The 21070-nt window shown below is 40.5% G+C and overlaps 1 protein-coding gene across 3 annotated transcripts; it reads left to right on the top strand.

The window, feature by feature from the left end:
- Nucleotides 1–115: 115 nt before the first annotated feature.
- On the top strand, nt 116–20786 carry stag2b (STAG2 cohesin complex component b). Of its 3 annotated transcripts, XM_079480157.1 has the most exons (34): nt 116–334; nt 6675–6797; nt 6893–6971; nt 7102–7245; nt 7416–7512; nt 7703–7779; nt 7933–8137; nt 8248–8399; nt 10125–10198; nt 10285–10408; nt 10507–10605; nt 10743–10822; nt 10919–11026; nt 11271–11382; nt 13343–13460; nt 13590–13693; nt 13771–13863; nt 13954–14043; nt 14161–14364; nt 14667–14737; nt 14838–14925; nt 15168–15248; nt 15356–15448; nt 15528–15702; nt 16109–16248; nt 16337–16438; nt 16770–16918; nt 17001–17129; nt 17310–17515; nt 17601–17832; nt 17920–18033; nt 18261–18387; nt 18531–18608; nt 18863–20786. In XM_079480157.1, the coding sequence occupies exons 2-34, from the start codon at nt 6754–6756 to the stop codon at nt 18884–18886; spliced, it is 3813 nt and encodes a 1270-aa protein (XP_079336283.1). In that variant the 5' UTR covers nt 116–334; nt 6675–6753; the 3' UTR covers nt 18887–20786. The 3 variants fall into 3 exon arrangements, with proteins under 3 accessions (XP_079336283.1, XP_079336281.1, XP_079336282.1); XM_079480155.1 differs by lacking the exon at nt 18863–20786 and having other exon boundaries at nt 18531–18790; XM_079480156.1 differs by lacking the exon at nt 18863–20786 and having other exon boundaries at nt 169–187; nt 18531–18790.
- The last annotated feature ends 284 nt before the right edge of the window (nt 20787–21070 follow it).

Here is a 21070-nt window from a genome sequence, read left to right as displayed (position 1 = left end):
AATGTATATGACATCAAAAGTAGTCTTTGCCCACTGTAAACCAGTCACCGAGCGCTTGCACTCGGACGCTCCCACCACTAGATGTCTAGAGGCCGCTGCAGTTCCACCACTGACCGGCAGGTGTCAGCTCCACACCAGCACTTTCCCTCTGAGTGATCGGAACAACAAACCGAACAGAGCAAGCGGGGTAAGAGTGTGTCCAAAGCCGCCTCTGACCGCCACTTTCAAACTACATCCATGAAATAGCCGGGAACGCGTACTTTTAACACACCGGAGTTCATTTAGCGCGTCAAGAAGTCTTGATAAACAATCCGGAGACGGCCCTGACAACTGGGTAAGTGATAAAATGGCGGAGAGATTTATAGAAATTAGTGGCTTTAGGGTTATTTGGATGATATGTTAGCCGAGCTAGCCTGATAAGCGAGGGACCGGATCTGAGCGAAGAAGCGCCGCGCTTCCGTAGCTCCGTTTGTGCAACAAAGCACCTGGTCATTTTTCTTTAGAATAGAAATAGTCGTGTCGTTGTTTTATGGTGAAATTAAGTGTGTGTTTTATGTGGCGTTTCGTGGGTAAATAGTTAGCTAGCGTGCTAACCTTACCCAGCACAGCCAGGAACACAAATTGAGAGGCAAGATGGAGGACGAGGACGCGATGTATTTCCCCCTCTTTCCGAGATGGAGAAGCTGATGTCGCACCTATTATGCTAATAACATAACGTTGCATAGTTGCTGTATCATACGCGCGAGCGGTCCGTTTTTACGCAACGTATGTAAACATGTAGTAGCTGCGCGGTTCGCGTTCATACTGAGGGCAAACGAGAGGAGCCAAAATGGAGAATCCCGAAAACAGCTGTGCTGGATTGACTTCAAGATGGAGATTTTCTCCCCTTCTGATCGCATTTTTGTCCGTTCCGTTCGAATAGTGTGCGATTTCCCAGTGATATTCTGTATTCGCCATCGAGGGCTTGTCGTACGTCGTTGATCATTTTGCGCTTTACCTAAAACACTGGTAGTAATCGAGTAATATAGTGGCAAGTAGTCCGACGAGGAAGAGTTTGAGAGCGTCCGTCTGAGCTCGGCACTCAACTTCATCTATTAGCTCCGTACACGAACAGATCCGATTATATTACTATGCGTAAGCAGTTATAATGTCAGGGCTCAGTCCAGCCTCGTTTTAATTAACAACAAAGTAACTAAACATTTGTTCGCGAGATAGGCCGGGCCATGTGTACTAATGGTTTTGACAGACGCCGGTCACATATGTTTAATTTAACTGAGTAACGTGAAAGCGCGGAATGAAATGACGGGGCAGTGTTGGTGAATTTAGGGCTCGGCTGTCACTGTCATGCCGTCTTAGCTTTCGGTGCTACTGTCACAATGGAAGCGTCGTTTGGCGCCACTTTTCCTTCAAACGCATTGTCGATTATGATGCCGTCGTCGCTTTTGAATTCCCGCCGTATCTCCGTTTATTCAGTAATGCATTACGAGTTAACCGCTGCCGTGCACCGTAAATGTTAATTATTGCTACTTCGTAGATATTACTCAACTGTTCCCACGTTTTCGGCACACGCTTTTGCCCTGCATTTGGCGCAGAGATACGCATCTGCCATTTTCTTCCTCTTCTTCCGTCAACATCTTCGCCTTTACGAATATAAACGGACTGTTTTTCGGGCTTTGTCGCTCAAGCGATCGCATGTCCTCGATAATCGTATCAAAATGCCGTTATTTACAGTTTGCCTCATTTACGTGTCTTACTTTGCACACATCGAAGTGCGTAAAACCACACCTCTTTACGTATCGCTGAAATCAAAGTCGTCGCTAATTATATGCGTGTAAAATAAACTTCGAGTAGCTCGGTTGTGAGTGTTTTGTGTAGATCTTGTGTTAGATGTTAGTAGAATGTTCGCAGATGTATGGAAATAATAGGCATTGGATAAATGCGTCATTTTTACAGTGGTGGCTGGTTTCCGTCTCTCTTCTTCGTGTTTACGTCCACAAATGTTACTGGCGCGCTCTGATTGGATGCTGAAAGAAATGGAGGGCGGACGTGTTGTTTCTTGATATGGGCAGAGAGTAGACACGCAGGCCCGGCGTTTCCTGGAAACGGTGAAGCTTGGATAACGAATCAGCGTGAGGAGGGATATGACAGACTGGGGGAGACACGCCCCCTTGTTTTGATTCTGTACACCGGGCACATTTGAGCCACAGCAGTTCAGATCAGTCTTTATCATCACATTAGCAATTTAGTTCCTAGTGCTGCTACAGTTTTGTTTGTGTTCTGGCGTTTTGCATGTGTTATGTTTTTTCTACTTCGTGATTTTACTTATGCGTGTTTCCAAAAGGTCCTAACGGCCTCTGTGCCGAACACTACAGCTTTATGACAAAAGGGTTGTCGGCTTTGTGAGCAGAATGCTGTCTAGCATTTTTCCAGCCGCCTTTGTTATACGCATTACATACACTTTATGTGTTAAAGGGCATTGTGGGTCATTTTTGTTGTAACTTTTCCTAATTAGGTCTCGGTAGGTCCAAGTGATCCATTTTTGTCTTGTGGAACACAGAAGAAGACATTTTGTGTAACGTATAGTGCAATATAGGCTGTGTCCCCCGAAATGCGACCTTATTTGCGCAGGTTTTTAAAGGGTGGAACGAATGTGTCCTTCACAGCTTTGGCTCTCCCGAAAGATTCATTGCGCGCCTGTAACGGCTTGACATTTTTTAATAAAAAACAGTCCATTTTGAATATACCGTCGGGCTGTTTTAATCTTCATAAACGTGTCATATTCTCTCTAAAATAAAATATCATTTTTCTGGCTCCGTATTTGTTTAAAAAAGTAAGCAGGGGACGCAAATCACGCAATGAGGAAATCCTCTGTAGGATGTCTCATTTCAGTTCTCCTCTTGGACTTTTGAGGCTGCGTGCTTTGAAAACCAAGTCCTCGTTTTTAAGTCTGTGACCTTTGAAGGTAGCAACCCCTGAATTGGGATACAGCTATAGTCAGTGTATCTAAATGTATGTCTTTCAAAATGACCTCTTTGAATGAGAGTGTCCCTCCCCCTACGTGACAAGCATTGGACAGACACGGTTAATGGGGGCTTTCTCTCCTCATGAACAATTTTGCAGTTCAAGAACTATTTGCTAGAGTAACCAGGCAGAATTTTTGGAGGAATAAAATTAGCTTTGCTGAAGGAACCTTGAAAAAAAAACTATCAGAAGATGCAAGCATGTCAACTGGTTGAATGCTTGTTACAAAAGAGTGTTTTAAACTGTTAGAAAATATTAAGATATGAGAACGCTAATGTTAGCCCATTTCCCTGTTGTCTTTGTCTGTGCATTGTTTTTGCGCCGAGATATGTAGCACTATGCAACATTGTTTAAGGAGATTTTTGGTCTCAGTTAGGGATGCACCGATACCAGTACGATACCAAGGTCTTTTTTTGTGCTTTGAAACTTTGTGACACACATACATGTATGTATTTTTTCATAATGTGTTTGAGGGGGAGTTGTTCGTAATAAAGAAGCTATTCAATTTGTATTAGTTTCAGTGTGTTGTGCTTGGAAAATGATTTCACAAAAAACCCTCCACAGACAACAAAAACAAAACCATCAGTCTTTGTTGAAAAAAGGGCTGGGACGTCGGCCGGCTTATGATTTCAGAGGTAACCTGGTACAAGGAAAACGTAGTTCAACAGCGACACCCCTCTTTGTTCCTGAAATTATGTGCAAAAGCAGCTAATAGCTTTGACAAAGCTAAAAACGTTTAGATATTTGCAAAAAGTTTACAAGGTGCCCTAATTTCTGTTGTGGTACAAAAACAGACGAAAAGAAAATGCATATCAAGTCATTCAGGGCGTTTTTAAAGAGGATAACTACATAGTTGTTGTTCCAGCATGCACTTAAAGTGCTCCAGACTGTTTAAATGGTTGCATTTGGCAACCAGTTATTGAGACAGCGCAAGCGTTTTTTACATGTACACTTGCATTTGCGATTCTAGTTGTTATATCTCGTATGAAAAGACGAGTAGATTGCGAGCACACCAATGTATGTCTACTGTATGTCTGTAAGAAGGGGAGAGTTTGGTGACTGATGTTTCTCGCTGTCGTCCTGTCGGTCAAAGCTCAGCTCATCATTGACAAGTTTACAGACACGATGTGAGAATGCGAGCGCATTACTATGATTCGCTGTTTGCTGTGATAGATTTTTGGAGCCTGAGGACAAACGATTTGACATTTGAGACGATTGAAACTAAACTAACCACGGAGGAGTTCAGAATACGCCATTTATCTGTTGATCACTTGAGACAGCACTGAATCATTTCTAATCCGTTCACACAAGAACAAGTTTATGTGAAGTTATCTTTACATTGTGTTGAGAACGAGATGAAAAGTGTCAATAGACAATAAAGTCACCATAAGAATGTGTAAAGACAAGCCCTTTTGTTTTGCTTTAACACTATAAACAATAAAATATATACTTTGTCATACAAAATGTCATGCACGTTTTCTGTCGTTCCAAATGAATTCAGTACTTATTTGGTCTGGTGTATTCAGTTTAAACAGTCTCTTTGCTTCTCTGTAAGCTCTGCCTCTTTTTAAATGATGAGCAGAACCAAACCACTATCACCTGCAGTTAAATGCGTAGACGGGTAGTATTTTACAACTATTTTATTTACATCTCTGTACAAATGTAAACGCATTCAAACTGTTCCACAGAATATCTGCAGATATTTCCAAAATTGTTTGCACAGAGTTAACAAAGAAGTCTGCAGATTCCGTATTACCCTGGTATTGAGTGAAAATGAATATAAAACTGCACATTGTAATTTCTGTAATTTATTATCAAAGTATTTGTCAGTAATACAGCTGGTTTTGAGGAAAAATGTCAATAATTGCATTGCAGGCTGATTTTAAGGCGTCATATGACACGACTAAAACTAATATTATAATTTGTTTATACGTAATGTCAGCGTTTCCCATACAATGCAGTCCGCCCAGGTAAATTTGGCGTCACATTTTGTATTACTTTCCTTAATGGCAGTATCTGTGATCGAATAACAAGTGGAAAAACAGCGCTTCCGCGTCTTCTCTCTCTTACCAGACTTGTTTGGTGTGAGTGGCGCGTCCACGTCTGTTTTCGCATGCACTCTCTTCCGATAAGCTCCATGTGTGTGCGAGCTCTCGTCTGCGCCTGTAGTTAGCTCTGTGTAGTGTATATAACTGTCACTCGCATTTAAAATCAAATAAGTGTTCATAATACAGCAACACATTGTCAACAAAGGGCAGACAGCATATAGCCGGTCATAATGTAGATGTACTGTATTTAGATTTTTCTCAGATGATGTTGCGTTTATACATCAGGATTTTATCAGCAGTTAAAGTGACTGCTGGTGGCACTTAGTTGTAAAATACAGTATGATGTGACGGATCAGAGAGTAGAAGAAAAACAGATGTCAAGCGCTAACACGACGCAAACATGCCGTGATGATGTCACAAATATGCTAATTAGTTTGTGATGTCAACAGCGCCTCAAGTCTTTCAAAATCCTGTGGGAAACACTGAATGCAATGTATATAACTGATTTAAAGTTAAAAAAAGTTGTGTTTTAAACATACCGTGCATGTTTGTATCTCCTCATGCCCCGTCTCAAGACGCGCAAATGTTTTACAAAGCTCATCGCTCTGAAAAGCGAGGTGTGCTGTGATTGGCCAGTTCACCAGTGTGTAGTGATTGGCCGAATACTGCTAGCGCGTGACGGAAATGTAACGCCTCTTACCATATCTGGAATATCAGGTTTCGACGCAATCGTACCGACAGGTACGGGCACCTTACGTGCGTAGACATTGGGGCTGTCTTAGTCAAATCATACCACAAACTGACGTAGATTAGTGATGGTGTGGTTACAAGAGGCATTTCAGGCAGGTCTGGGTGAGCATTCGCTTTTAGATATAATGCCTCTTTTGTTCCCGACACTAGTTAACACGTATACGCGCCATATGACTTACTTAAGATGTGCCCCTACATTTTCTGCGTGCACTCCTAAAAATATAATCATCTGAATGATATTTAGGGCACAGTTAAAATGCAAAGTGCAATTTACAGAAAACATGATGGTCCTGTGGTAAAGCGCGTTTGAGATATTTCCGTATTAAACAATTTACAAGCTTCTTTGAACTTGACTAGACCATCTTTTTTGCAGTTATTGATTTTACAAACTATTCTTTGTTTATATTTAATTCTGTTTAATTCTATAATTGGAGGTATGTGCAGAGATCATTTGCATTGGAAAAGGTGCCGCAGCTTCTCTCTGGCTCCTCACACTGAGTCTCTGTCACTGGGTCATGACTGCAGATGTAGAGTTATAGTGCCCCTTTGTGGTCATGAAACCCTTCTTGTCTTGCCTACCTGTAATGATGGACACAATACATGTCTAGTCTTCAGTTGTAAACAAAACAGCATATTGTGATAAGAGTTATGAGTGTTGAAGTTGAGCATATTTTACAAAAACTGCTAAACCAAAATATAGATTATGCAAGTAATGTAGTTTCTGTTTAGAATGTTATTCAGAGCTTTGTTGTTGGTATTTAATATATTTATATGTCACAAATTTCTTTGTATATGGTTTAACGTATTAAATGTTGTTTTATTGAAAATTGAAATATTTGTTTGTGTGTGTTCTAGGTGTATGAGAGACTGTTGTCCTGTGTTTATGAAGACAAAGCCCTTGACAAGTTGAAGTGGACCAGAAGATGTTAAAGAAATGATAGCCGCACCGGAATTACACACAGAGTTTCATTACCCTCAGTAAGTTCCCTAACACATTTAAACACTGTATACACAACCTTTCCTCTCTTTAGGTGTTACAGAAACAATTAACATCGATTTGTGTGTGTTAACAGGGACACTGACACACGATTCTCATCAGACACCGACTTTGATGATCTTGATGGTCGAAATGTTGTTATTGGAAAAGGAAAGGTACGAGTAGACTCTGATATCATTTCTTGTCATTAAACTGATCCATTTGATGCTATTACATCAGAATTTCTGATGTCATCCGTTTCCCTACTATTGACCTGCGATGTTTACCCATTTACTGCGACACCAGGCGAAGAAAGGTAAGAAGGGCCCTGGAGAGAAGGGCAAGGGAGTGGGGAAAGGAGCCGGACGCATGAACGGACACCACCAGGAGAACGGCATGGAAAATGTCATGCTTTTCGAAGTGGTCAGGCTGGGGAAGAGTGCCATGCAGGTCAGTGCTCACCGGCTCTCTCGTTGCTCTGGCATTCACGTCTTAAATTCTCTCGTGTTGTTTTGTGATTTCTGGAGGGATTCGAGTTTTGGCAGGGAAGTGTGCAGACAGATGTCCCGCTGTGTACCATTGTAGATTTTGACCTTTTATTTTCTGCCCTCTTTTTGCAGTCGGTCGTTGATGACTGGATCGAGTCGTATAAACATGACAGAGATGTCGCACTCCTCGACTTGATCAATTTCTTCATCCAGTGCTCTGGCTGCAAAGGTTTGAATGTCATTTCTCTTGGGATCTGTTTCGAGCACATAAGTACAATATCTAACTAGAAGGCTAAACAAGAATGTGATGTCCTTTTGCTGAAAGGAACATTCAGGAAAAATGCATGATTTCTTTGTTGTTTCTTTTCTTAATTAAAGCACACTAGAATAAAGTATCTTATTCTTGGGTATTTTTGTAGGTGTTGTCTCTGGTGAGATGTTTCGTAATATGCAGAACTCTGAGATCATCAGGAAGATGACAGAAGAGTTTGATGAGGTAAAACATCAGTCGACCCAGTAATGGTTTTTGCATGTGTAGAGCTTTATATGAATGCTCTTATTAATGAATTCTATTAAAGGCCTTTGATGTGCACCAAATATGTTCTTTTATAAATCCTTTAGCGTGAGAATGCTTTTGATGTTATTGCAGGACAGCGGAGATTACCCGCTCACCATGGCCGGCCCGCAGTGGAAAAAGTTCAAGACTAGTTTCTGCGAGTTCATCGGCGTGCTGGTGCGACAGTGTCAGTACAGCATCATCTATGACGAGTACATGATGGACACGGTCATCTCGTTGCTCACCGGTCTCTCTGATTCTCAAGTCCGAGCCTTCAGACACACCAGCACACTGGCAGGTCAGAACTAGTGTCCTCTTATAGTGTTTCTAGTTTCTGCTACACTGAAAATCCCCATATTGGTTAGTATAAGTGTCTAGTTTTAAAATTCTGATGTTTGTTTTTTGTAGCCATGAAGCTGATGACGGCCCTCGTAAATGTAGCACTGAACCTCAGCATCAACATGGACAACACTCAGCGGCAGTACGAGACGGAGAGGAACAAGATGCTTGGCAAGAGGGCCAACGACAGGCTGGAGCTTCTGCTCCAGAAACGCAAGGACGTGTGTGTTTTTTTTACAGTGTCTATTGTTCTACAGCTTGCTCTTGTGTTTCTTGCCTTTAAAGCAGATAGAGGCAGAGTTAAGTGAAAGCTTCAGAGGAGCCAGGGATTTGTTGCACACTTCCTTGCAGAGTCTCACGTCTGTTTGCGTCTGGCTGCCAGGTCACTGCAGTGTTTGCTGCTTTCATTCCAAACTGATACACGCCCCTGTTGGCAAGAAGCCACAAAACACACAAGCAACCGAACACTCAGCACATTTATCTGAACTTTAGCATTCTACTAGTAGCTGAGTTTAAATAGAGGAAGTCATTTAGAAAAGGGTCATGTTGAATGAAGTGTTTTGTGGGCTATCAGGTCAGCCACAGTTGTGAATGGCCGCGAGTATCAGAGCTGTGATAGTTGGCACTGTGAATGAAGTGGGTTATGTAATAACAGGCCTGCTGTGGTGCCATCTGTGTGTGTAGTAACGTCTTGATTCAATTGGATTAAGCCATGTGGACATACACACAGGTTATTTGAGGGTTTTGTGGGATAAAGCTTTCCTGTGGCTCAGTGGTTAGAGCATGGTGCTAGCAACACCAAGGTTATGGGTTTGATCCCAGGGGATTGCACATGGTCAGAAACAAATGTATAATACAATGCAATGTTAGTCGCTTTGGATAAAAGCGTCTGCCAAATCCATAAATGTAAATAAACGCAAGTTATGCTGTATTGACAGCATCTATGGCATACTTCTTTTCCCCTTGATTTCAACTCGTCCTTCAGTTTGACAGACTTAAACAAACTCGAACTCATAAATCGACTTACAGTGCAATTCCCCATAGATTTCTATTGTAAAGCGCTCTTGTAAGCGCATTTCTTAGCATCCGTTTTCATCAATTTGACTTGCTGTTACTAGACTCAGTATAAGATATCATTGCCGCCTTTCTGACAGAGCTTTATCTTATGTTTTTTCGTTATAACTGTTTTTATAACAAATTTGTTATCTCTAGTGTTTCCCACAGGATTTTGAGAGACTTGTGACGCTAGTGACGTCACATACTAATTAGCATATTTATGACATCATCGTGTCGTGTTGGCACTTCTAAAATATCAGTTTTTCTTCTGGTCTCTGATCTGTCAAATTGCTGTATTTAAATACAGCTGAATGCGACCTGCAGACAGTTTCCTATCATCGTTTCTCATCAAATTGTTGCTCTATTACGCCCATTCCACACCGCACGGCTAAGCAGCGCATACTTTTTTGCCACCCTTGTCAACAATGGGTCAATAATACAAGTAGGGGTCTGACAATATATCGATATGGCGATGCATCGTCGTCCTTCTGGATGTGGATCAAAAGAGCATCAAGCAGGCAAATAAAACATATCAAAGATATCCAATCCACATTAAACAAGATTTTTGATCAAGTTCTGGAAGATATTTTGCTCACTGATGTATTTAAAATAACGTAAGGCCACTCACATCAAACAATTCAGGAAAGAGAAGCGCTGTATCCACTAACACACAGATCACAGATACAGTCATTATCACGGATGGATAAAACAATACCAAATGTCATGGCGAATATACTTGGGCGGTAATGAATATACCTGGGTGGTCCGCCCAAGTAAATGCATTACATGTGAAACACTGATAATACCACATAATGGGTGGGTGTGTACAACCCTTGACTGGGAGTGTGTGGCTGCGCTTCAGGATCGTTAACGTGTTTTGTTTTTTTTAGTTACAAGAAAACCAGGATGAAATTGAAAACATGATGAACGCCATTTTCAAGGGTGTCTTTGTTCATCGATATCGGTAGGTATTTTTTTAATGAAATCTCTGAAAGATTCCAGCATGATAAACCTGGGTGGATTCATCAGCTGCTCCGTGTTTGTTCTCAGTGATGCGATTGCAGAGATCCGGGCAATCTGCATAGAGGAGATCGGCGTGTGGATGAAAATGTACAGCGATGCTTTTCTTAATGACAGCTATCTTAAATACGTGGGCTGGACCATGCACGACAAGGTGAGTGATCGGTTATTTTCTTTGTAAAAAGTTGTCTGTTTTAATCACACCACATTCCTGAACGGGATCATAATACTTTGTTTCTCTTTTCATCTTAGCAAGGTGAGGTTCGTCTCAAGTGTCTCACGGCACTGCAGGGTCTGTATTATAACCGCGAGCTCAATGCCAAGCTGGAGCTCTTCACCAGCCGCTTCAAGGTGAGAGAACCATCTGGAGCTACTTCTCATCCAAAAAACAGAAATAGCTCGCTAGAAGTAGTGTTATTGTTTTTGGATCAAATTAAAAGCCTCAAATTTAATGTCAGTATTAAAACCAGAGTGTTTCCTTTCTTCAGGACCGCATTGTGTCCATGACACTAGACAAGGAATATGACGTCGCCGTGCAAGCAATAAAACTGCTCACGCTGGTGTTACAGTACGTATCAAATTTAGCCTTAAAAGTCCTCTTTTCTAGAGACACCACAGACTGTATGACTCTGTGCTCATATGCTGTTTTTGGTCTGTATTACAGTAGCAGTGATGAAGTTCTGACTGCAGAAGACTGTGAGAGCGTCTATCATCTTGTGTACTCAGCCCACCGACCTGTCGCCGTGGCAGCAGGAGAGTTTCTCTTTAAGAAGTGAGTCGCATAGTTCTGGCTTCATGCTTTGTTTCCTATAAAGTTTAAACGAAGCCTGGTAGAGAAACAAGAAAGTCAGAAACATGCTCATTAATAGGGCATAACCTGCATTGAACCCAGAATGTCTTTCAAATCTGACCTAAAGTGCAAGGCAAATTATGATAAAATGATCCACTGTAGCCATACAGTGTAAGGTTAAAGCTAACTCGCTCGTATAGATTTTAATCTTTTACTTTGTTGACAGACTTTTCAGCCATCGAGACCCAGAGGATGACAGCATGCCCAAAAGACGAGGCAGACAGAGCATGAACGCCAATCTCATCAAAACCGCTGTCTTTTTCTTCCTGGAGAGTGAGGTGAGGCAACATCAATGCTTACAATGTTTACAATGTTGAAGTCGGCATGCAATTAAAAATGGCAATCCACGTAGCACATTTTTCCGTGCACATTATTATAAAAATATTAATTTAGTTGTAATCTTTAATCAAATACGTTGAAACAACCTTTTTTTCACTTTTGGTCACGGGGAATGGGGCGAGGTGCGGGTCTGCAGTGACTTGACAGATTGCAAACTGGATTACAAATTTGACTCCGTTTTGTTGGCAACACTAAACTTTTCAACGATCCCATCAGTAAGCGATGAACTAAATTTAGTCCTGCCCTAAATTGTTTTCTCATTTCAGAAGTTGTTTCACTCGGATATACATCACTTTATTGTAGAAAAAACAATCGCTACTTCCGTTTCATGCCGACTTTGAAACTGTGCTTAGTGTTGGTTAGGGGTGGTACGAGACACTTTTCCCACGAGACGAGACACTTTTCCCACGAGACGAGACACTTTTCCCACGAGACGAGACACTTTTCCCACGAGACGAGACACGAGACTTTTAAAATTCTCGGGGATGAAATATTCAAGTCTTTTATTCACCTCCAAAACACAAAATGGTAATAAATGTAAACATTTTAAAATCAACTTGAACTTTATGAAACAAATTAAACTTCAATTTTAGGGAATTATTTTATTCAGTAATAGAGAAAAACTCAACTTGCAATTTGTTAGCGGCCATGTCACAAACTCAACTGACTGGCAGTAATTGAACCAAAAAATGCTTTGTTTTCTTAACAGGTGCAGCTTTTAGTAAAGCGATGTGGTTGTTTTCTCTATGTGTTAAATCACATTTATAATCATAACACCACAAACACCCAGCATGTTATATGTTTAAATTGGGTGTACAAGGGGAAAGCGATCATATCACACTGTCAATCCTCCTTCCTCCACTGACTGAACCCTTATTTATCATTATAGCCAGAGAGAAACATTTAAACTACAAAAAGCACAAAGTTAAATCCTTCCACTGCGCACATGTAAGATAAAGATGATCTGTTTTTGTATAGGTTTACATGTGAATGTTTTTAAAGTCGGCATGAAACGGAATTAGCGATTGTCTTTTTTTTAGTATCGTCACGTATACCCGAGTTATGAAATGAGAAAAACATGTAGGGCGGTCACGGGACTTGATTTAATCCACAGACAACTGATTGGATCACTAAAAGGTGAAAGATTTTTACACCAGTTTGCCATCTGACAGTCATTGCAGCCCCACCCTTGCGGCCATTCCTCGTGAACAGAAGTGAATAGAGGTCGTTTCGAGTTGAATGATGTGCAAATTTATTTGAAAAAAAAGATGATGTGCACGGATAAATCATTTACAATAAATACTTCTCTGTAAAACAATTAGAATTTTTTATTTTATGCCGACTTTAAAATAAATAACTAAATAATGTGAACTTGCAATTGCTATACTTGTGGTACAGCCAGCTTGTGTCCAGCCAAGTGGATGCAGCTCGCCTCACTGGGAAACACCGTAAACACTGCTTATGCCCAAGGCACTGAAAAAGACACGAGAGACATGCAAGAACTTTGAAACCCGTCTGTTTACTATGAAAAACTGTAGGGATGTAAAGTCATTTTGTCTATGAATGGCCGCCCAGTCAAACTTTCTGCAGTTTTTAACGTGTTCTGTACAGTAATGAAAACAGGTCGCACCTCGTGTGACGTGATTTTTACAACATGAAAATGTAATCATGATTTGTTAGTTTGCAAGTCATCTGGAAATATGGGTGGGACCTTGATATTGCTGCGCGGCTCCAAATTATGTAAGCAGTGCAATTTGTTAGCGGCCATATCTCAGACAATTTGGTTTCATTTTTCTACAGTGGAAGTAAATGGGGGCGTGTTGTTTGTCTTTTTTACGGTCTGTGGAGTTATGTTTGTAATTTGTCACACATTCTGAAGTATTATGCTTTGATCCTCAGCTTCACGAGCATGCTGCCTACCTAGTGGACAGCATGTGGGACTGTGCAGCAGAGATCCTGAAAGACTGGGAGTGCATGATCAGTCTACTTCTGGATGAGCCGCTTCCTGGAGAGGAAGGTCTGAACACATCACAATATTCTGTTCAAATATGTAGCAAAACCTAATGTCAGAGACACACAGATGTTAAAGTTGTTTTACTTTGCACGAGAGGGAATGAGCAATTATTTATCTGTGTGTGTTTGCCAGCTCTGACAGACAGACAGGAGACGGCTCTCATAGAGATCATGCTGTGTACCATCCGTCAGGCCGCAGAGTGTCACCCTCCTGTGGGCAGAGGCACGGGCAAGAGAGTAAGACCTCACACCACACACAAAAATGATGGGCATGTGATGACACCGTTCCCGATTATCACTGGATCTCATTTCAGGTTCTCACAGCAAAGGAGAAGAAAACTCAGATCGATGACCGGACGCGAATGACGGAAATCTTTTCCACAGCACTGCCAGCTTTACTTGCAAAGGTTAAAACCTGAACCCATCTACACGTTAAGATGTAAAATGAGATTTGTCAAACAGTATGGTAAACGGTCATGTAACTTTATTTTTGGCAGTACTGTGTCGATTCAGAGAAAGTAACTAACCTGCTCCACCTGCCGCAGTTCTTCGATCTTGAAATCTATACCACAGGCCGTTTGGAAAAGGTCTGTACCATTACTTGTTCGAATACATCTGGTTAACATACGGTGAATGAAAACAGATTATGTGCAGTAGATCGATTGTGTAGCATGTGAAAGAAAGCCTGTTGTTTACACTGGCAGCACCTGGATGCATTGTTACGACAAATCAGAGAGATTGTGGAGAAGCACACGGACACAGATGTCCTCGAGGCCTGCTCCAAAACCTACCACGCGCTCTGCAACGAGGAGTTCACCATCTTCAACCGGGTGGATATCGCCCGCAGTCAGCTCCTGGATGAGTTAGTGGACAAGTTTAACACGCTTCTGGAGGATTTCTTGCAGGAGGTGAGAATTACTGGGTGGAGCTAATTGATGTCTCTTAACTTGACATAGGAAAAGAATATTTGCTCTCTCTACAGCACTGTTATGCTGTAATGCTTGGTTTGACTAGCTAGGTGTCCAACAACCATTAGATGATCAATTATATTTCTTTAATATATACTTAAGTTGTTGTTTTTTTGTTGTCCATGCGATCACGCCTGTATTACATATATCTCTATACATTGATACTGAATTTGACTACATTCCCTTTATGCTTTCACAATACATACTTTCAGTGGTCAAATGTGCATCGTCTGTCCTTACAGGGTGAAGATCCAGATGAAGATGATGCTTACCAAGTTCTGTCTACACTGAAGAGGATCACTGCTTTCCACAAGTAAGAGCTTCAGTCTCGCTTTTCTCTGGACCATAAAGGTTTCTAATGCGTATTTAACACCTCGTGCAAATAATGATATCCTGCTGTTTTTTTGTTGCAGTGCTCATGACCTCTCCAACTGGGACCTCTTCACCAGCAACTACAGGTTACTAAACACTGGGATTGAAAACGGTGACATGCCTGAGCAGGTATTTGTTATAAGCCATCATATGCTGGATGTGTATAGGAAGAATTCTTAAAGGGGAAGCATGTCAAATTTATTTGAGTGACCTTGTGGATTTCAATATAACGAAGTAGATCAGATCGAGGTGGAACTATATGTGTATCCAAACAATGGATATTGGGATTTTGTTTGGGTTTTGCTAGTGGTATAGAAATGTCTCCTTTTTTGATTGCTGGTTAACTTTAAATTCTCTCTTCTTTGTTTCAGATTGTCATTCACGCTCTGCAATGCACACATTATGTCATCCTCTGGCACTTAGCCAAGGTCTCTGAAGGCACTTCTAAAAAGGTAGCTTCCTTGTTTTTATATACCTTCTGCTTTCATTTGTATGCATTCCTGTTTTGTCTTATTTGCAGTGGCTTGTTGAATGTTAATATTGCATTTGTTCTCTTTAGGAGGATATGGTGACACTGAGGAAGCAAATGAGGGCATTTTGTCTCATGTGCCAGCGTTACCTAACAAGCGTCAACACCGCGGTGAAAGAGCAGGTCTGTATCGTATAGATCTCCCTCACGGCAAACAATCTGTCTAGAAACATGCTGTACCTGACTGTGTGTTCTCCCGCAGGCCTTCACTATCCTATGTGACCTGCTGCTCATCTTTAGCCATCAGATCATCTCAGGGGGCAGGGAAGCTCTGGAGCCCCTAATACACACACCTGAGGCATCCTTGCAGTCTGAGCTTCTCAGTTTCATTCTGGACCACGTGTTCATTGACCAGGATGACGACAACAACAGCACAGGTGGTCTATCATTGCTAATCACTTTTAGGTGGAGCTAACAGGCTTTGTCGAATGGATTTACATTTAGTGGCCCTGGCTGTTTGGTGTCAAATGGTCACGCAAAGAAAATGGGCTTGAGATGGATTTAATTTAAAGGGATTAAAGCCTCCAGCATTATTTAATTGTGTTAGTTGCTGAGTTTGATAGATTGAGAGGTTTTAAATAAGGGGATGGACCTGTTGCATCTTCCTTCGTGTTCCTAAGTGACCACTAGAGGGCAACATTTGACCTTTCAGTGCAAGGCAGTAAGAACATTTTTTAACTTGCAATGACTCCTATTCAGTGGGCTTGTATTAATATTGTGTGAGATGCATTTTTATATGCTGTCTTGTTGTTTTATTAATTTAGATTTGTCATTTTTGAGCAGATGGGCAGCAGGACGATGAAGCAGGAAAAATCGAAGCTTTGCACAAGAGGCGAAACCTGCTGGCAGCATACTGCAAACTTATTATTTACAATGTAGTTGAGATAAACACTGGCGCAGATATATTTAAGCAATACATGAGGGTGAGTCTCTTCATTCTTGAACTGTGCTTGTAGCTTTTAAAAATCATACACATGCACAGATTTCCCAAAAAATATTATTTCTTTCTAGTATTACAATGACTATGGTGACATCATCAAGGAAACCATGAGCAAGACAAGACAGATCGACAAAATCCAGTGTGCAAAGACTCTCATTCTCAGTTTACAGCAGGTCAGTCTCCGATGATGAAAAAGATTCAACACTTCTAAAGTCTTTTCACACAAATGAACAATAAGGGCTGCTGCAGAGATGTTTATTTTTAACATCAACTCTAAAATAAAATGTGCCGTTTGTGGTACTATGTCAACGTTTTATTTGTTTACAGAAAACAAAAATAATATCCATCTTCAAATATTATAAGAAATATAGTAGGTTTCAGCTATAATGTAATTCCATGACAGTTATAAACTATTGCAAATGTCAGCACAACCTTAAGTCAGCTCTCTGTTTCTGTTATTTTGCATGAGTGGATTGCAAACGTTTCTTCCTCTGCTGTGTGTAGCTATTCAATGAAATGCTGTCAGATCTGGGTCCCAGCTTTGACCGGTCAGCCTCGTCTTTCTGTGGCATTAAAGAGCTCGCTCGCCGTTTCTCTCTGACCTTCGGTCTGGATCAGGTCAAGACCAGAGAGGCCATCGCCATGTTACATAAGTGAGCCTTTATACACTAAAAAAAACATATTTCTATGATATTACACAGTGTTCTCATTTAACACATTGTTCTGTGTTTTAAGGGATGGTATCGAGTTTGCCTTCAAAGAGCTGAATCCTCAAGGCGAGGGATACCCTCCACTTCACCTGGCCTTTTTGGATATTCTCAGCGAGTTCTCATCCAAACTTATGAGGCAGGACAAGCGGACTGTGTAAGAAATCGTTTTCAAGTTTTGACAATATCGACAATATAACCTTATAGCATCCAGTATGTTTATTATATAATGTGTGAGGTGAATAGAATTTGAATACCAATGAGTTTGGTTATATACAGAGTACATGTAAATCAGATGGATGTAATGTTGGTTTTCTCTCTTCCTCTGTGTGTGAAGGCACATGTATTTGGAGCGCTTCATGACGTTTCAGATGGCCCTGCAGAGGGAAGACTGCTGGCTGCCCCTCATCTCCTACAGGAACTCACTGCAGGCAGGTGGAGATGATGACACCATGTCTGTGGTCAGTGGCATCAGCAGTCGCGGATCCTCTGTCAGGAGCAAAAAGGCAAAACCTGCCACCGCTAAGAGGAAAATACCAGAAGGTAATACTGTGATTTACACATCAACCTTTAATAAATTACAGTCCCATGATTGGTTACTCATTAACATCTTTCTGTCCTGGCACAGAGGAGAGCAGCAGCAGCAGCACTGAGTTGTGGATGAACCGCGAACAGAGCATGCCGACGCCTGTCATGATGCCATCACCCCACCTCACATCCACCGTCATGAGAGAGCCCAAACGCCTGCGTGCCGAGGAGAGCTACATGGGCGTGTACACCATGACCCCGGATCAGCAACAGCAGCACGCGCACCCTCCCACTCTACAGCCACAACACCATCAAACAACCATGGACTACAAGTAAGCCGATCATTACTGCAGTGAGCTGGTGAGCTTGTGGTTTGGTGAGGAACGTTTAGTGAGGTTTGGTGTTATTGTGTTGTATAGCACACAGGTCACTTGGATGCTTGCACAGAGACAGCAGCAAGAGGAGGTGGCCAGACAGCATCAGGAGAGAGTCATGAACTACGCTAAATTAAGGACCAACCTTCAGCATGCCATGTAAGACATCCCAGTGGATATACACCCCGTGGCTAGATTGTAGCTCTCTACAAGGGGTCATATTCTTTTTTTTTATTGGATTGTAGAGTAAAATGTTTTTGGGTAAACATGATCTAGCAGAAGTTCAGAATGTGTTTAAAAAAACTTGGAAAGAAATATTAGGCATTTTACATACAGCACTGCATTTTGTAATTGTTTACTATATTATATTGCTGTCATGCTTGCAGTCGACGAGGGACAGGCCTAATGGAGGATGATGAGGAACCTATTGTAGAAGATGTGATGATGTCATCGGAAGGCCGAATCGAGGATCTTAATGAAGGCATGGACTTTGACACCATGGATATTGATCTGGTAATTGTCAAATGTCTTTAATATTAAAAATTCATTATTGTGTTTGTCAGTAGCCATTATGTCATTCTGTTGGGATGTTGTTTCATCCTAAAAAGAAATAATGGATATTAAATAGAACTTATATTCTATCTGCTCTTTTCCAGCCCCCATCGAAGAACCGGCGAGAGCGATCAGAACTGAAGCCTGACTTTTTCGACCCTTCCTCCATCATGGACGAGTCTGTAAGAAGCACTCATTTCCTGGGTTATGATGCTTTTCAGCGGTAATAGGGACTCGTTCACTCCACCTTTAAGGACGTGAAAGGGAGACCACCACTAGATGGCACTAGCAGGAGTGATTTCAGATTTAAGAATTGCCCTTGTGCTAACAAAAGAGAGGGAAAGCATAATGCTACTAATCTGGACTGATGATGAAATTGAAACAATTTTTTGGTAACCTTAAACACTGAACTGAATTTGAACATTTTCTCTTGTAGGTCCTGGGAGTGCCCATGTTTTAAGATTAAAATTGGAGCAGTGTGAAGAGAAGAGACATTTTGTGCGAATTCAGATCGATTCTCTAAAGAGAATTAAATTCAATGGAGCGATTGGCATCCAAATCGGCTTGTACCATTGACGCTTACTAAAACAGAAAGGAAAGCGGAGCAATTTAAAGTCTTGTGTGGGCTTTCCCTGATCGGTAGATACTGAACAGCATGGAATCTCAGACTGTCCTTAGCCATACATAAGTACATTATCGAAATAACTGTGAAATAATTATATGTATGGTTATACGTATCATTTTTTCACAGTCGAACGCCATTATGTTTGAAGAAACATATGCGAGATCTCTTAGAGTTGTGGTATTTCTTGAAATTTAGGGGTGAATGCATCTTTTTTAACTTAAATACAACTTTGTTATGTATAGCCCTTTTGTAATAGTGAGTAATCTGGTGTAAAGTAGTAATTTATAAGCAGGTTTTTGCTCATCATAGTGAGTATTGATATATATTTTATTCTTATCTAATATGTGAAATGGAGAAGAACCTCCAGGTCTTTATATCTAGTATTTAGTTTCCTTTTTCTCCTATCGTAAAAAAGTCATGACATCCAATATAAAGGTTCAATCGAAAAACACACTGGGATTTAGTAATGCCTTTGGTGCACAATTGGCGTAATCTTAGTGACATGATCAGTGATTGGTAAATGCTAAACCACCGTTCAGTGGTCCTGTTGCTCGTGTTGCACCGACAAAATCATTTTTCGTGCCAACTGCCCTAGTAAATCAAGCTCTCGGTCACTGTGGAGATGCACAGAAAGACTATAATCCTTCCTCTGAGTCACAAGGCTTATCCAAAGAATAGATCCGCTCGCTTGTCCCTCTAAAATCTTAAAATCAAGATGAGGAAATCTCTCCAGTAGTGCCATTGTGTCGTCTCTGATAAAACCAGAAGTTAGTGTAGTATGTCTGGTGGAGATTTTCTTCCCCTGATTAGAGCTATGTAGACATCTACATTTAAATCAAATTATATATAAATATATAAATTGGTGCTGATTTTATAACTGTGCTGTTTTTGTTTTTTAACTCCAAGCTCGAGTTAAAAGGTTTTGGAAATGTATAAGAACATGTCTAAACATAAGAGTGTGTAGCCATGCAGCAAGTTTTGAAATATTTTATATATTTTTCTTCCTTTTTTGTGTGTATTGTTTGGATTTTTTTTGTCGGTCTTAAGAGGTTTTTAGGTTTTCACTCTTTTCCTTACTGTAAATTGGATTGGTTTAAATTTATGGACTGAAGCTCTAAGCTAAGCTTTAAGCTTTTTCCCACTGTAAAATATTCAATATGTAACTTAACATCCTGTGAGATCTTTAACGTTACAGCATTGCATTCGGCAGCTTTATAAAGCTTAACTAATACATTAATTTATATGACAGACATGTGCATTTTGTCTGGGGTATAATTTTAATCATTCCATGTCTTGGCCTTAAAACAATTTTTTTATTAAGAATAAAATAGAAGGTGGTTGTCAAACAGAAATCTTCCATGTTTTAACTTTTATGTGAGGTACATTGGATTCCTTTTGTATGAGAAAAGGATGAGTGTATTTCTGCAATGGCATGAGTGTACTTATTTAAAAGAAGGTGTGCAGACAGAGTTTTGGGTTTTTGAAAGTAAATGCCCTCAGGGCAAAACTGTCTTCTGTTCCTCACCACTACATTAAAACTGCTGAATAGATTGTGTAAATATACATGCATTTAAACGTAAAGCTTAATTTTCTAGTGCTTTTTTTCTGTTAACATTTAAGCATATTATCACTTTCCCCTGTTCAGAGATATAAACTCATGCATAACCGTTTCCTGTCCTCTGTTATCCACTGTAATGTTTCTGATTTGTATCTGTCTGGAGACAGTAAGTTTTTGAATAAAAGTAAACAAATAATTGTCGTGTGTTGTTTGTTAAGTGTTTTAATTAAGATCTTCTAGAATATTTAAGGATTATAATAAAAGGATCATCCACTGTACAGAGAAACTGGCATTCATTTATTATGGATATATATCATAGACAATCCCCATTTTTTTAGTGTTTCATTTTTATCTTACATTTAAAGTTAAGTTGTATTTTTAAAGTGCGTCTTCAAATGTGATAAACATTTTGTATGATTGCTAAAAATACTATGAAATCAGATAAATGGATCTCAAGCATT

This window comes from Barbatula barbatula, assembly GCF_947034865.1.
Source record: "Barbatula barbatula genome assembly, chromosome: 18".
Lineage (NCBI taxonomy): Eukaryota > Metazoa > Chordata > Actinopteri > Cypriniformes > Nemacheilidae > Barbatula > Barbatula barbatula.
The sequence above is the reverse complement of the archived record's forward strand: the minus strand, read 5'-3'. Positions and strand labels throughout refer to the sequence as shown.